We start from the raw sequence: 16,662 nt of genomic DNA, 5'->3' as shown, positions 1-16,662 counted from the left end.
TTTAGGACTGTGAGCACCTTGAATTGGGCCCGGAAATGAGCAGCAACCAGTTCAGCTGTTTTAAAACAGGAGTTATGTGATGTCTAAATGGAACCACAGCTGGTAATCTGGCTGTTGCATTTTGGACGCAGTGAAGTTTCCAAGTTGTCTTCAAGGGCAGCCCCACATAGCGCACGTTACAATAATCCAGTCTAGAAGTTACCAGAGCATGGCATACAGTGGCCAAATCATCTCTGTTCAAAAGGGGTCGTAACTGGCAGTGTGTGTGATTCACACATACACATTTCTCTTTGTTGTTTAGTATGCCTCTGAAAACTGGTTGATGATTCGCAACTGAAGAGTGCTGCTTTCGCACTCAGATCCTGCTTGTGGGCTTCCCATGGGGGCATCTGGCTGGCCACTGTGAGAACAGGATGCTGGACTGGATGGGCCATGGCCCTGATCCAGCAGGCAGGCTCTTCTTACTTTCTTACATTATCAGAGCCAAGCTTAATGTAGTGGCAAGACTGCAGATTTAGATTTATTTCTTCTCTCGGTGGTGTAGTGGTTACAGAGGGTCAGAGTAGGACCAAGGGGTCCAGGGTTCAAATTCTCCAGTCATGGAGTTCACTGGATGGCTTTGGACCGGTCACCAACCCTCAGTCTAACCCATGCATAGGCAACCTAAGGCCCGGGGGCTGGATCTGGCCCAATCGCCTTCTAAATCTAGCCCCTGGACGGTCTGGGAATCAGCATGTTTTTACATGAGTAGAATGCGTGCTTTTATTTAAAATGCACCTCTGGGTTATTTGTGGGGCCTGCCTAGTGTTTTTACATGAGTAGAATGTGTGCTTTTATTTAAAATGCATCTCTGGGTTATTCGTGGGGCATAGGAATTCATTCATTTATTTTTTAAAAAAATCTAGTCCGGCCCCCTACAAGGTCTGAGGGACAGTGGATTGGTCCCTGCTGAAAAAGTTTTCTGACCCACCTATATCATGCAGTTGTTGTGAGGCTGTGGAGGAAGGGAATCATGTGCGCACATACCCCCCAAGCATCTTTGGGGATAAGGTGGGATAGAAACGCAATAAAGATATCGTGCCAACCTATCCATGCAGGAAGCAAAACAAACAAATAACAGAAAGTCAATCACAGGCTCCACCCATTAGGTATTTATCCAGAACTTGTGCAGATTTCCTCAGAACTAAACCCCATTAAGTCCAACAGGAGTTAGCTGCAATTCTAAACCAACTTACCTGTATGCTTGACTGAATTCAACTGGACTTAGTTCTGAGTATAAATCATTAGGATTGCTGTGTTAGGAATGTAGTGTGCTGCTTTTTGTTGAGTTAGGCCCTTGGTCTACACTCACTGGCAATGGCTCTCTAGGCCTTCAGACAGGAACTCTGTCCCAGCCCTACCTGGAGATGTTGTGAATTGAACCTGTGACTTTCTGCATGCAGGGCAGGTGCTCAGCCACTGAGCTACCACCTTCGTACAAGTGTGGAATGCCTACAATTTGTAACCCTAGTTTGTTCTCCTTGTGCCTTCTTTCGATTCATCACTCTGCTTCTCCAATGTGGTTCTGCTGTGCAGCAAAGGTGCATATATTTGCTCTGAATGGAATCCCAATGGACAAAGTGGAGTTTATGCCCCAGCCAGCAGGTATCAGATCAGATTGCAAATTAATCAGAATGTTTGATGGGATAAAGTGATCTATTGGGGGGCTTTGGGCTGAGAAGAGGTCAGAGGGTTCTGATGACCCCCCAAATAGGAACTCTGCAAATAATAAACTCAAACAAAAATAATTTGCTATGCTTTTTTGAGTGAGAAACTGAAGATGGGTCAGTTAAGCTGCTTCCTCCTTTGGATATCAATTCCTCTCTTTCTGTGTGGACATGTGTGTGTACAGTGTTTATTTTGAATTTCTTCCTATAGATTGAACCTGACAGCCACATAAATGCAGTTTGCTGCCTGTAGGCATTTAAAAAAAAAAGTTACATTAAAATGGAACAAAAAATAGATTCCAGCTCCACTGTCCCATCAAAACTCCTTACAAATTGTATGAGCTGGTTTCCATCTCACTCAGTTGTGTCTTGAACTCAGAACAATTGTTACAACTATTTTAATTTGGTTTCGCTTCTTCGAACCAGACTTTTATGTCTAAATTGAAACGTAACAACATATTTCCCACCCTACCAGCATTTTATTAAAACAGGAGGCCAGAGGCATCTGAGAAGGCAAAAAACCTCCTCTTATTTTTGTTCCTAACATCTGAAGTAGACTGTCTCTGGATGTGGAAGTTCTACCTGAATTAGCACATACCTAATAACTATTGCTCAACCCATGCTGATTTTTCCTTTAATTATTATTTTTTAAGCCCACTTAGGTTACTGGCTATTATCACTTCTTCTGCTGCAGATTTCAATTAATTAATTCTGCCTTGTACTTTTATTTTGGCTGGCCTGTAAGAACTCCCTTTTCAGTATGCCACTTATGTAATTTTAGACTCCAGCTTAATTGACTTGTGGAGCCCCTCTCTTTTAGATGGTAATGCATATAATTTAATTTGCTTCAAAATGCACTGCTGCATTTCCACCCCACCCCCAGCTCCTCCCACTGAACGGGGACCATAAAGACCAACCTTGCTGGGGCCACAATCCCCATCAATTTCATTGGCTAACCTCAAAGTCTGTTTGGGGAGAGAATGATATATTCCTCACTCCGTGCCGTTCAACATTTCATAAGCTTCTGGTATGCCTCCATTCTCTGTAAGTTATCTCTCTGTGTTGGCTCAACCTCCAAAGCCTCCAGTCCTTTGCTCTGTAGCAAAGTGCTTCAGAAGAGTGCTCCCCATCTTGACCCAACATACTGGGACAGAAATTAACCCAATTTCCATGCCATGGATAGTTGATACCATGTTCTCTTCCATCCAATGTTCACCCTAATAAAAGAAGACCCATTGAAATTAATGGACTTGACAAATTTAGGGCCATTAATTACAATGGGTCTACTCTGGATGCATGGGGTGTTAGGGGTGGGGGGCAATTCATGTTCCTTCTGGGGTAGTCCACCTTTAGACCCCACCCTGCACTCAGTTTTCACCTGTGGCTTCTAGAAGCTGTCAGCAAGCAACAGTGGCTATACCCCAGGTACATATTTGACTGGCCAGCTAAACCAGGTGAGGGTAGCCAAAGGTCTCAAATCTTTGGTGTGTTAGGGACTTCCCCTGCACGTGAAGACAGTCTCTGGTGGATAGAGCTGACAAGGCCAATAGTGGGCCCAATGGTCAAGAAGGCAGTTTCTACAGAAGCTGCAGAGGGAAGTGAGAGCCAGATGGGGCTTGTCAACCTGGTAAGGTAGCCCATCTAGCAGAAGTAAACTCTACTAGACTCATTCATGAGAAAGGCTTCAGAAGTAAACTCTGGAGGGAAATCCGTACCCCTGCCTTGTGGGACATCTTTTCAAGAGAAGAAAAGGCTAAGGAGTAAACCCTAAACAAATCTGGAGTTGAGTCCCTAAGATGGTTGGATGGTGTCTTGTCCACCACCTTTTGGCAACTCCTGCAGCCAAGCTGGTGGTGCATTGTTCTGTTTTTCTTTGGACCACATCAGTGAAGCTAAGAGGAAGTCTTTTTCTCTTGGTCACCCAGGACCACACCCTGCCTGGGTGTGTGCCTAGGAGAGGTCACTTTGGTGCTGTTATCGCAGCAAAAACAATGAGGGAGGAGCAGTTATGAGCTACCACTCTTTGCATGCCACAGCAAATACTGTGATTCTTCAGAAGTTTGACTTCACCCCTGGAAGCACACTCCATTTGTGCCTATAAAGCCATTTTTGGTCCCATGTTATGATCTAGGATGAATGTTGGAAGGGTATCAGTAACCCATGCAGATAACACACATTCAAAAATAGGAGCTTTGCTGCGGTTCTCTTGGGGAAATATGTTTATTTTAAAATTTCAAACTTGAATTTCAGAACTCTTGTAAATGCTATTCTCGATCTTTTTTTGAAGTATTATGAACAGTTGAAAAACCTACACAACTCTTCAGAAGTACTGTTGCTTGTGCAAAGTTTACTCAGGAGTAAATGCCATTACGTTCAATGAAACATACCTCCAGGTGAATATGTATTCCATTGCAGTCCAAAGTAACATTCTGAGTATGTGGCTGTTTCATAAAGGAGCATAGGAAGCTTCTTCTACCAAATCAGACCATTGGCTCATCTAGCTCAGTACTGTCTGCACAGACTGACAGCTGCTTTCTAGGATTTCAAGCAGGAAACATTCCCAGCCCTAACTAGAGATGTTTCTGGGGATTGAACCTGGAACCTTCTACATGCAGAGCAGATGTTCTGCAGATAGACAGACAGATAGATAGATAGACAGACAGACAGACAGACAGACAGACAGACAGACAGCTGGCTTTAGTTGCTTTTGCTGCCAAAGACTTAACAGGACTTCTCTCCAGGAAAATGTCTATTCAAGCTCTGTCTCTTGGTCACAGTAAAACGTGACAGAATGCTTGGAACAGGCTTTTACAACTAGTGAAATGGACTGATTCTCTCATTCCATAGATACATAGGATGATAACTATACGGATCTGAGAGCTCCCAGAATTTGATCCTGCCACAATAAAAAAAAGTGTTTTTTTAAGGAAAGATTTAAGTCCATACTTAAGGCTGAAATCTCCTACATATTCTCAGAACTCCGTAGGGGTTACTTCTGAGTAAACATGCAAGTTGCATGGTTCCAAAACTGAAAGCAATGGGTCTGAAAGCTGCAGACTCAGGCACAATTACCCAAGAGCAGTGCTTTTTTCTGGGGGTACTCAAGGGTACACCATACTGGCACATCCGAGGATGGATAATTTGCTACTGAAATGACAGAAGTATTTTGCCTGGATCCTGTCCACAGCTATTGGTTGCTTATGTGGGTGGGGCTGAAGGCAGCAGTGGGAGAGGACACCCCTTTCCCCTCTCTGCCAGCCCATTTCTCTTTCTGCCCGTCTTTCCTTCCTGTCAGAGTTCTGAGTGACAGCTTGCAGGAGGCTTTGGAAATCAAGCTGGGGGCCCAATATGTAATATACAAAGCATTTCTCCATGCACTCTGCCATTGTCAACTCACTGTCAATTCTAAAAGGGGCAAATCTGAGACTAAGAAGCTGGCAGACAGGGCAACCCCCTGGACTGGGTGTAAGCAAGAAGGCAGGCAGGTGGGGGCAGAGGGAGGTAAGCAGGGCAATGTCCCATCTGCCCAAACAGATCAACCTCCTTTGCAGCTACACTGAATGTGTGCATCACACAAGCACCTGCCAGTACGTAATAAAAATAACAACAATTTGCGATCATTATGTTCAACGGCAAATCCTTGTGTGTGGAGCCAAAAGGCTCATGTTACATTGATGACAATCCTCGGTTGACATGGCACCTCCTGTCATGTCCTACACAGACAAGGAAGTCACTTACACTTGTCTGTTTATGCCTCACTTCCCCAGACTTAAGATTGAACTTCTCAAAGGTAATGTGTAGGCTTTTATCGGGCAGAGGCAGCCTTTACAGCAGAGGCTATGGAGCACAGTCTATTCCTGAAGGGAAGTTTTCAATTGGTATTAGCTGCTCCTCACAAGTAAGAATGTGGCTGGTTGCATTGATCGTGCTTTGGGCTGCATCCATGTCAGATAGTGGGGATCTTTTAATTGGAAGGCCAGCGCTCTTTTACAGTGTGGAAGGGGGACATGCGTTGACCTCCTAATGCTGCAGATTTCGAATCCCATCAGCCTCAGCCAGCATGCTCAAGGCTTAAGGATGATGCTCATGACCATGATGATGATTGAAGCGGAATGTTGGAATATTCAGGGCAAATAAAGGATAGTTTAGAGACAAGGAGAGTAAGAGGTGATATGATAGACATTTATAAAATTACGCATAAGACCAGAACTTGTGGACATTCAATGAAGCTGAATGTTGAAAGACCGAGGACAGATAACAGAAAGCCCTTCTTCACACAGAACAAACTATAGAATAAGAGGCAGTGATGGCCAACAAGTAGGATGGCTTTAAAAGAGGATTAGACAGATTAGACTAGTCACAATTGTTATCATCTGCCTCCACAGTCAACGGCAGAAATGCTTCTGAATCCCAGTTGCTGGAAACTATAGGAGGGGAGGGGGCTCTTGTGCTCATGTCTTGGCTCCAGGTTTCTAGAGGGTCCCTGTAAGAACTGGATGCTGGAGCCTGAACTAGGTGGGCAATTGGCCTGATCAAGCAGGCACTTCTTACGATGACGAGAGTTGTAATCCAGCGACATCTGGAGGGCCACACGTTCTCCACTATGGCCTTTGGGGAAGGGCCCCTGTAGCTCAATAGTGGAATACCTGCTCTATATAAACCAGGTTGCAGGGTCAATCTCCAACAGCATCTCCAGGTAGAGGTGGGAAAGCTTCCCTTGTTTGCAGCCCTGTAGAGCAGATGCCAATCAGTGTAGACAATACAAAGTCAGATGGACCAATGATCTGACTCAACATAAACCAGCTTACTATGTTCCTTTGTTGCTAGTAGTGTGTTGTGGCCAAGGTTGAACATTGTACAGATGTTGCGCCTACATCTTGTTTGATTTCTGACTACTTGATCCTCTGCAAACTGAACGTGTTGGTTTGCTTCTTTGAGTCACAAACGCTCGTCCATATTGCATTGTTCAGATGGCTATGTTCAAAGCAAAAGGAAAAACCGAGGAAGTAGTAGGTCCTCTGCATGGAGAAGACAGAGAAATGCTGTTGGGTAAGAGAGAAAAGGTGGGACTGCTCAACACCTACTTTGCCTCTGTCTTCAACCCAAAAGGAAAGCAGTGCCCAACCTGGTGATAACAGAATAAACAATGCAAGAAGGAAGCTGCAGCCCAAGATCGGAAAAGAGGTGGTATGGGAACACTGAGTTGCTCTAAATGAATTCAAATCTCCAGGGCCTGATAAGCTGCACCCAGGGGTACTAAAGGAGCTTGCTCAGAGCCTCTGTTTATAATCTTTGGAGAATTCTTGGAGAACAGGTGAGGTCCCTGCAGACTGGAGGCAGGCAAATGTTGTTCTCATCTTCAAAAAAGGGAAAAAAGAAGACCCAGGTAACGACCAACTGGTGTGCTTGATATCGATACCAGGAAATGTCCTAGAACAGATCATTATACAGTTGGCCTGTGAGCACTTAGAAAAGGATGCTGTGGATATTAAGGTCCAGTATGGGTTTCTCAAAAACAAGTCATGCCAGACAAATCTCTCTCTGTCTTTTTAGTAAACCTACAAGTTTGGTGGATCTGGGGAATGCTGTGGTTGTACGGTATCTTGTTTTCAATATGGCTTTTGACAAAGTCCCCCATGATATTCTTGCAGAAAGCTGGTAAAATGTGGGTTGGATGAAGTAACTGTTAGGTAGATTTGTAGCTGGTTGACTGACCAAACCCGAGGAGTGCTCACTAATGGTTCCTGTCATCCTGTAAAAAAGTGACAAGTGGGGTGCCACAGAGTTCTGTCTTGGGCCAGTTGTTGTTTAGCAGCTTTATAAATGACTTGGGGATGCTTATCCTATTTGCAGATGACACCAAACTGGGAGGGGTAGCTAATGCCACGGAAGACAGAATTGGGATTCAAGATGACTTTAATAGATTGGAGAACTGCGCCCAAACTAACAAAATTATTTTCAGTAGGGACAAATGTGAGGTTCTACACTTAGGTAGGAGTAACCAGTTGCACAAATATAAGATGGGGAACACCTGCCTTGCCAGTAGTACATGTGGAAAGGATCTTGGGGTCTTAGTAGAACACAAGCTTAACATAAGTCAATAGTGTGATGCAGCAGCAAAAAAAGCTAATGCTATTCTAGGTTACGTCGTGTGCAGGGGAAGGCAACTAGGATGGGCAAGGGTCTAGAAGCCAAGCCTTATGAGGAATGGTTGAAGGAGCTGGGTATGTTTAGCCTGGAAAAGAGGAGACTGAGAGGTGATTCTGACTAAACATCAGGAATAACTTTCTGACAGTTCAACAGTGGAACAGACTCCCTCAGAAAGTTCTGGACTCTCCTTTGGAGGTTTTTAAGCAGAGATATAATGGTCATCTGTCAGGGATGCATTAGTTGAGATTCCTGCATTGCAGGAGTTTGGACTAGATGACGCTTGGGGTGCCTTCTAATTCTGTGATTCTATGTGTGGCCGCCAAATTTGAGTGCCTCAGATTTAGTTGGAGGAGAAGAAGCACGATAGGAAAGTTGTGGTGTCAGATCTGTGATTAACACTTCATATGTGCAAGTAAGCAGCCTGTTACAATTCTTTCAGTTAATGTGAACATGAGCATGATTTTGTCCTCCTAAATTATGCTTCTCCTCTGTGCTGGGTCTTTTAATCCCTGCTTAATCCCCACATGCTGAGCAGGTCCTCAGTTGCCTGTTCATCAGGTGGTGACTTGAATGTGTGAATCCGCCACCACAGATCTAACATCCCAGGCAGACACTCTGATGACCACTTAGAACACAGTGGTTTTTGTTTTGTTTTCCCCTGATGCAATCAGCCAACAAGGTTCGGTCCATTCAGTGAGATTCTGTTCTTCTATTCTTGAAAGTTAGTGAAGCAAATAGCCCTTGCAGGTTGAGTATTATGCTAAATACAAGAGTCTTAATCCTATTTGTAGAATATATTGTGCTTTAAAGAAATATACTTTGAATCATGAAAAGGAGGCGGGTTAATTATATTTATTCTTTAAACGGTATTACTTTTGTAATACAGTCTGGTATGGGAACAAATAAAAAAATGGTATTATCATTTAGTATGATGATTAATAACACTTAAAAACACCAGCCTTTCCAAGAGGGTCCGTTCCCACGTGCAGCTGTACACACAGGTGCAGAGACTATGCAAGTGCACGTGTGGAACTCCCGCCCCAAAGAGAGCAATCCCTTTGTCAAACGCAGACACATGAGATGGATTTTCTTAAAACAGTCAATAAAAGTGATCCAAGTGTCTTGACCCCCGAAACTTTTTTTCCCCTTACCCCAGGACCAAATGGAAAAGGCAGACCGCGGTGGGCCTGGAGCTGCTGGCCGAAGCCGGGAACTACTCGGCGCTGCAGAGGATGTTCCCGTCGCCTTATTTCTACCCGCAGAGTCTGGTGTCCAACCTGGATCCGGGCGCTGCCCTCTATCTCTACCGCGGGCCCAGCGCCCCGCCGCCGGCCCTGCAGAGGCCGCTGGTCCCCCGGATCCTCATCCACGGACTTCAAGGGGGCAGCGAGCCCCCGCCGCCCTTGCCCCCCCTGGCCGGAGTCCTTCCCCGGGCGGCTCAGCCGCGGTGAGGCGAGGAGGAGGGACCGGGCGCAGCTTCTGGAAGAGACAACGTGGGAACGCCGGGGGGTGGGTGGGAAATCCCTCTTTTGAACGGGCGTTGCTTTGCTCAAACACACACACATGCACGCACGCACACGCACCATCAACCACACATGCAAGCGAACAAATTTGGTCCAGTTTGACTCTTGAAAACGGGAGGGAAAATCAGAGCCTATTTGGGGGATATACCACGATGCACACGTTTTAGTGCTTCCTTCCAGAGGCGTACCTAGGCTCCCTTGCGCCCTTGGCAAGGAGCGGTATCGGCGCGCCCCCTCCCTCCCCCCCGCATCTCCAGCAAAAAAAAAAATAAAAAATTTAATTGGCCTAATTCAATTGTCACAAATTACTCTTAAACTGGGCGTTTAACAGCCCAATCCTATAAATGTCTAATCAAAAGTAAATCCCACCGAGTTCAATGGGGCTTACTCCCAGGAAAGTGGGTACACCGGCCTGCAGCCTAAAGGTGGCAAGTCAGAGGCAGCAACTTTTGACAATACCTCGCTTGCCTTTTTGTTTCTTATGGCACCACTTGGAGCTTGCGCCCTAAAGTGCACACTTTACTCGGAACTAAGCCCCGTCGATGGCCCTTGCTCTCAGGGGTAAACATGCAGCGGCGCGGGCTGGAAATTGGTCAAAGCGGGAAGGAAACCAGGAGAAAGTGACTCGGCTTTGCAAATTTAAGAGCCTCGCCTGACGTTTGGCGTCGTCGGCGTCCTCACGGGGAGCTCCGCTGCACAAACTAACCGGCAGCACTGCCGGCTCTCTGGGGAGGGGGCTCTGCAGGGCTGCTGCGACAGCCCATGCCTCCACGCCGCGCCGAAAGAGGGGCACTAATTTCGCGCCTCCGCCCCACGGCCTGCTCCCTTGGCGGGGGCCAACATGGCTGACCCCTAAGTACGCCTCTGCCTCCTTCACACGACCTATGGGACGGTGCTTTGTTCCCTCTACAAGCCGAGCAGCAGCAAATAGACAAAATATTATCAATAAATTTATTTCAAATAGGAAAAAAAAGTTTTAAAACAGTTAAATCAGATTACAGCCACAGGAGTAGGAAGGGCCCTGTGAAAATAATAATAATAAACCCCTACAAAAGACAGTCTCTCCCATGCTGCCTCTTGTATGCATGGGGTTTCCTGCTCTTCAGACCCATTGCTTTTCATAAACTCTGTTTACCCATGTGCACAAGTGTTTATGCCAGGGCCTGACACAGTCCTTTCCAGCAGAACAAGGAGGGTCATCCCGCCTTCCCCATTCAGGAAAAAGTTGCCAACCTCCCCACCCCTTCCCAGAGTTCCTCCAATTTTTTTAAATAGGTAGAGATTCAGCAGATGCAGTTCCCCCTCCCCCAGATTGCAGGGAGAACTTCTCCCGATTTGATATCGCAGCGGAGCATTCAGCACCCTTCTAAGTGGGCAAAGATGGACATATATTCTCTCCCCCACCTGTTTGATAGCACCCCCTTTCCTAATAAACTTTTTTTTTTCCAGCTGAGGGCCACTTGTCCTCATAAGCAACCTTCTGGGGGACGCATGGCAGTGATGGGCAGGGCCAGGGACCCTCACCTTTGTACCACAGGGGTGCTGCAAACCCCAGAGGTTTCTACGCACATGTGGACATCTGTACTCCAGCCAGGTAAGCAAGAGTTCAGGGACTCATTCCAGTCAGGTAAAAGCATCAAAGAAAGGTGCAGAGCCAGGCCTGTGAAGGCATGGCCTGGGGATAATTTTGAGGGCCACGTAGACAGGTCTGGAGGGCCGCATGTGAAGAGCCTGACCCTTGCTTTGCATACAGGCCCAAACACCCTTTACACGCATGGCTTCATGGACACATGCAGCCCACCAGAGAATATATCATCTCACACGCACACATCATAACACATTGACAGGGCCCTTCTGTTCTATTGCATCATTGCTTGATTTCCTTTGCATGGTCTGGCAAAGTTAAGCAGCTTTTAAACATAATAATAATAAATGCCCCTTTGTTTTCAGATGGAGTGAATAGAGTCAAGCAGGCAGCTTCCCCCAAAGAATCCTGGGAAATGTAGTTCCCTCACAGGGCTACAATTCCCAGCACTCCATAACAAACTACAGCTCCCAGGATTCTTTTGAGGAAAAACATGCTTTACATGCATCCGCCCGCAGAGCAGCCCAGCCTTCTGCCTGTCATTTCCTGGAGGGCGCTTCCTGTTCAAGAGGGGCTAAGCCCAGGGCAGTAATTGATACAGACATACCACAGGCAACCTCCTCAATGAGTTTGGCTTTTCAGTTACTTAATATATATCATATTCGTCATGGCACTCTTAACATGCCTCAGCCCCTCTACCACTTTGAGACCGAGGTTACATCCACACCAATAAGCAAATTGTTTGGGAGGTGTCCTCAGAGGCAAGGCAAGAATAAGAGAATTTTTCACACCTTGGCAGCCCTGCTGCCCCAGCCACAAAACCAGCAGCAGACATATCTGATCTGGGTTATTGATGGCTATTTATTTTTACACACACACACACACACACACACACACACACATATGCACACACACACTTATAGTTTGTTCTCCTACCCGGTCCAGCCACACCAAGAAAACATGCTGGACGTTACATGCTGACTCGTCCTTTTCTCTTACTGCAGGAAAAGGGATAGAGCGAGCTTGTAAAGGGGAAAGAGATGTCTGTATGTAAGTTACACTCAGAGCAGACACACTGAAATCAATGCACACGAGGTCCATGAACTTAGTGAACACAGGTCCATTTGTTTCAACTTGTATTTTATTCTGTTCAGCAGGATTAACATACAATTTAATCACCAACACCTCTAAGTGGTTTACATCATTTCAGTTGGCCTTCTCTTGGTTTTATACAACTCTCTATATCTGTGTTTTACTTCTTTTGATTCTTAAAATCATTTAAGAAATATATATTTAAATGGAGATGAGACCTGGATCAGTGGTACAGCAGGTCCCAGGTTTAATCCTTCAACAGCATAGCCATGTAGGAATACGAATGTCTTCTCTTTGAAACCCTGCCAGTCAGTGTAGACATTAATGATCTAAGAAGACCAATGGTCTGACTTAGTATTTCTGTATTCCTGGTATGTGAAACACCAGCCCAATTTTGGGAAGGTACGTAAAGATTTTTAAAAAGCATTCATTTTATAGTGTATATAAAACAGAGAGAACAGTTACAACAGGTAAAAAAACTAAACAACAGGCACGTTGAATGGGTTAAAATAACAGAATCCAATTTGATTTCAGCAGATGAGACTAGGCTTGCAAACTTACCTATGAGTAAGCCCCACTAAACCCAGCAGGGATTACTTCTGTTTTAGGCCTTCCAATTTTGGAAATTAGTTGCTGGCGGACCACCAGCCAGGCTCGAGGTACAGTAAGGTGTAGATTGCTCCCTCCAACACACACAGACACACAAACACACACACACACACACACACACAGAGCAAAAGAAATAACTATGTTTTATCTCCCTGTAGCACAAGAGGACTCCTTTTATGCTAGACCAAGAATTTTCAAAAAGTATGTAACTTTAATTTTTTTCCCTTTTTGTAAATAACTTTGGTGCACAAATGTATATGAATTATTTATTGGTGAACCCAGAGGGCGTATTTGTGTAAGTGAGTCTCGTAAGTCTGTATATCTGTAGGATTCTCTTTTCCGGACTTTGTAATGAGGAAGAAGAAAAGGAGGATTCTTGCTTTAGAAGAGATCGGGGGAGGGGAAAGCTTCCTCTCCTGCTTTCACTCTCTTTCCCTCTCCCTCTCTCTTTTTTTAAATGTGGAAATAAACTTCTTTACAAACAGATTGAGTCATTTCCTAGCCTTCTTCACCCACCCCACTTCGCTACAGAGACATCAAAACATGCTGGAAAGCAATCAGAGAAAAGATGCAAGAGGAAGCCCCTAAAATTCTCGCTGGAGGGAAAAATAATTCTGGTTACGTGGATAAGGAATCAGTTTAATGTCTCTACCCTGCTTTTCAGCCCAGAAGGATGCTTTTGGTGGCTTAAGAATTGGATCTGGCCAGTGGCCCATCTAGTCCAGCATCCTGTTCTCACAGTGGCTAACTAGATGCCTGTGGGAAACCTGAAAGCAGGACTCAAGCACAAGAGCCCTCTCCCCTCGTGTGGATTCCAGCAACTGTTCTTCAGAAGCATTGCTGTCTCGTGGTTAGTAGCCCTTTATAGCCCTCTCCCCCATGACTTTGCCTAATCCTCTTTTAAAGCCATCTAGGTTGGTGGCCACCACTGCTTCCAGCAGGAGGAAGTTCCGTCCTTGAACTATGCGCTGTGTGTATCTGATCTTAGCCCATCAACATTTTACATTTGTGTAAAATAAAAGTAAACCAAAGAAGCTCAGGTAAGCCTTCCGATATGTTGCTGGTTTCCATCATACAGTGACCCATCAACTTGCAGGCAAGTATGCAGAAGAAATTCGATTCTGGTTTTATTTACAGGTGGAACTTAGCTAATTCGCTGTTTCTGAAATGCCATCTTCGACGGCTTTAGAAGAGGATTAGACAAATTCATGGAGGAGAAGCCTATCCATGGGCTACTAGCCATGTGGCTATGCTCTGTTCCCAAAGAAAACCCAAACAAACTGAAAGCATGGACATTGCAGTCAAACCATTTGCTGCGGTAAAAGGTAGCAGTGCTTAGCTGTGGCAAAAGCCTTTGATAGTGGTTATCCTGGGGTTGTAGATTTAGTACCAGGAAGTGCATGCTATCCAGCACTGGCTGGTGCGCTCTGGAAGTAGGAGCACAGAAGGCAAGGAGTCCATGAGTAGGCAAAGCCAGGTCAACAAGGTGCAACACTGAGGTGAAGGAATAAGAAGCGGACAGGCAGGACTACTCCTTGGACTGGATATAAGTAAGGAAGGAAAGGGCAGGCTGGAGAAGGATGGAGAAGAAAACTTGAATTAGTTGGCTCTGCCTGTTGGCCACCCTGCCTTCCGCATGATCATTCTGAATAGGCACCAGCCTCCATGGCCTGGCTCTTCACATCTGAACATGTGTCTCCCTACAGAAAGCAGCCTAGGCCAGACCAGTGACTCATGCAGAACTGCGAGAGAGGCTCTCCTCTGTGGGTGGTGCTTGGGGCTCATGTTATTCTACAAGGGACAATACTAAGACGGAGCAAGCTGGCAGCCGGAGCCGCCACCACCCTTGGAATGATTGCAAGTAAAAAGCAGGCAGGGAGTGGCTGAGAACGGGCTGACAGTTAGTAGGGCACGTGGACCAGCCTCCACCGGTGGGGCTTATTTTTGTTGTTTCTCTGCCCTCTGTACCTTCTGAAAGCAGAGTCAAAGAGCTGGAGAGGGTCAGGGAGGCGGGGACCTTGCCAGCGACAGTGAATTATTAACGCTCATCTTGCAAACAGATAATGGCCTTAAATGATCGCTTTGGTGAAAAAACAAAAAAGAGTGCCTTCCACCCTCCAGCAATAATGAAAAGGGGAAAGGGGAGGAACAAGAGAAGGAAAGGACTTAAGTTGCTCATCTGCCTTTGGCCTGCATCTCCCCCAGCAGCTGGTCACCGGGACAAGCCTGGGAGCTGCTCTCTGTCTTGGGAAGCTGACAGATGGGTTGCGAGGCTTAGCTCTTTACACAGAACCAGGCCTCCTCTGCCAGACCAACGCCACCCACCCCCCTTTGCACACACAAACACACACACACAGAGATCTCCTCCCCAACCTGCAGGCCAGACTGCAAAAATATATGCATGCAGGTCAGACACTCGAGGAGGGACAACAAATGGCGATAAATGAAAGAGCTATGCAGAGATCCTCAGCAGGGAGGAGAGAAGGAGGGCCCTAGGGTTGAAAATAGACAGGCATAGAAATGATCTAAGGAGCTGCAGAAAATGTTTGCTTCGCTAGGGATGGGAGAATTTGCCAATTTTGTTTTCCTCTTTCCATTTCTTGTCTTACTGTCCACTGTCCATTTTTTTAAAGTTCTCATGAAAACTTCCTCAGTCTTTACCACGAGTGTCCACTTGTTAGGGTTTCAGTCTTGTTTTTAATGTATCAGTTGTTTTAGTTTAACTGTTCGTAGACATCTGATGTGTAAATCTCCTAGAGGCAGTGGTTTAGAAGGCAGTGAATAATCTGTGATGTTGATGATAATATTCATCAGCATTTTAAGTGTGAATTTCTCCTAATAGACTCATCTTTGTAGGCAGTTTTGCCTAACATACACATTTTTTTGCAAGCCATATCCCCCAGTGTGATACATTTGTGTATGCCATTTTCATTATTATATGCGTTTTTATGCACACTTTGCCCCAGTACATGCATTTCTGTACCTGCAGGCTGGAGAATTGTGATGCAAAATGTGAACACCATGACTTCCCCAAATAATTCCGTAGTTTCATAAAGGTGCTGACAGTTGTTAAAAGAGACCCCTGCATTCCCTTCACAGAGCTACGATTCCCAGAGTGTTTTAGCAGTCAATTTGTCTTCATGGGGAATTCTGGAAATTGTAGCTCTGAGGGGTAATGGGTGGGGAAGTCGTTCCTGAGAACTCTCAGCACCCTTAACAAACTACAACTCCCATAATTTTTTTTGAGGGGGGAAGACTTGACTACTTAAAGTGGCATCATAGTGCTTTACATGTATGGTGTGAATGTGGTCTCTGTCTTCACTCTTACTCAGGGCTGGGAAGTCTGCAGCCCTTCAGATGTTGCATGACTCCAGCACCCATCCTGGAGCAACTCTCCTATGAGGAAAGGCTGCAGTATTTTTGACTTTTTCATTGGGAAAAAAGGCAAGTAAGAAGCGACGCAGTAGAAATTTATAAATTTATGCATGGATTGGAGACAGTGGATGCATTTCCCCCATCCTTCTTTCATAACACTAGATCCTTGCAGAAATCCAATGAAGCTGAATGTTTGAAGATTCAGGACAGATAAAAGAAAGGCCTTCACACAGTAGTGCGTAGTTAGACTATGGAACTCTCTCCCATAGGAGACAGTTATAGCCACCACCTATGATGTCTTTCATCATAGGGACGTGGGTGGCGCTGTGGTCTAAACCACTGAGCCCTGGGCTTGCCAATTGGAAGGTTGGCGGTTCGAATCCCCATGACAGGGTGAGCTCCTGTTGCTCGGTCTCAGCTGCCAACCTAGCAGTTCGAAAGCATGTCCAAGTGCAAGTAGATAAATAGGTACCGCTCCTGGCGGGAAGGTAAACGGCATTTCCGTGCGCTGCTCTGGTTCGACAGAAGCGGCTTAGTCATGCTGGCCACATGACCTGGAAGCTGTGCGCCGGCTCCCTTGGCCTGTAAAGCGAGATGAGCGCCGCAACCCCAGAGTCATTTG

At 45.8% G+C, this 16,662-nt stretch overlaps 1 protein-coding gene across 2 annotated transcripts in view; it reads left to right on the top strand.

Moving 5' to 3' along the window:
• Positions 1 to 16,662, top strand: part of BARHL1 (BarH like homeobox 1) — a 38,409-nt gene that overhangs the window by 15,504 nt on the left and 6,243 nt on the right. The window contains exons 3-7 of one of the 2 annotated variants that reach the window (XM_081897193.1): positions 9,013 to 9,365; positions 10,829 to 10,973; positions 11,969 to 12,014; positions 12,824 to 12,866; positions 15,998 to 16,109. In XM_081897193.1, coding sequence (XP_081753319.1) covers positions 9,013 to 9,307 — 295 coding nt within the window. In that variant the 3' untranslated portion in view covers positions 9,308 to 9,365; positions 10,829 to 10,973; positions 11,969 to 12,014; positions 12,824 to 12,866; positions 15,998 to 16,109. The other variant, XR_014164688.1, reaches the window with a different exon arrangement.

This window comes from Podarcis melisellensis, assembly GCF_964234715.1.
Source record: "Podarcis melisellensis genome assembly, chromosome: Z".
Taxonomy (NCBI): Eukaryota; Metazoa; Chordata; class Lepidosauria; order Squamata; family Lacertidae; genus Podarcis; species Podarcis melisellensis.
The sequence above is the reverse complement of the archived record's forward strand: the minus strand, read 5'-3'. Positions and strand labels throughout refer to the sequence as shown.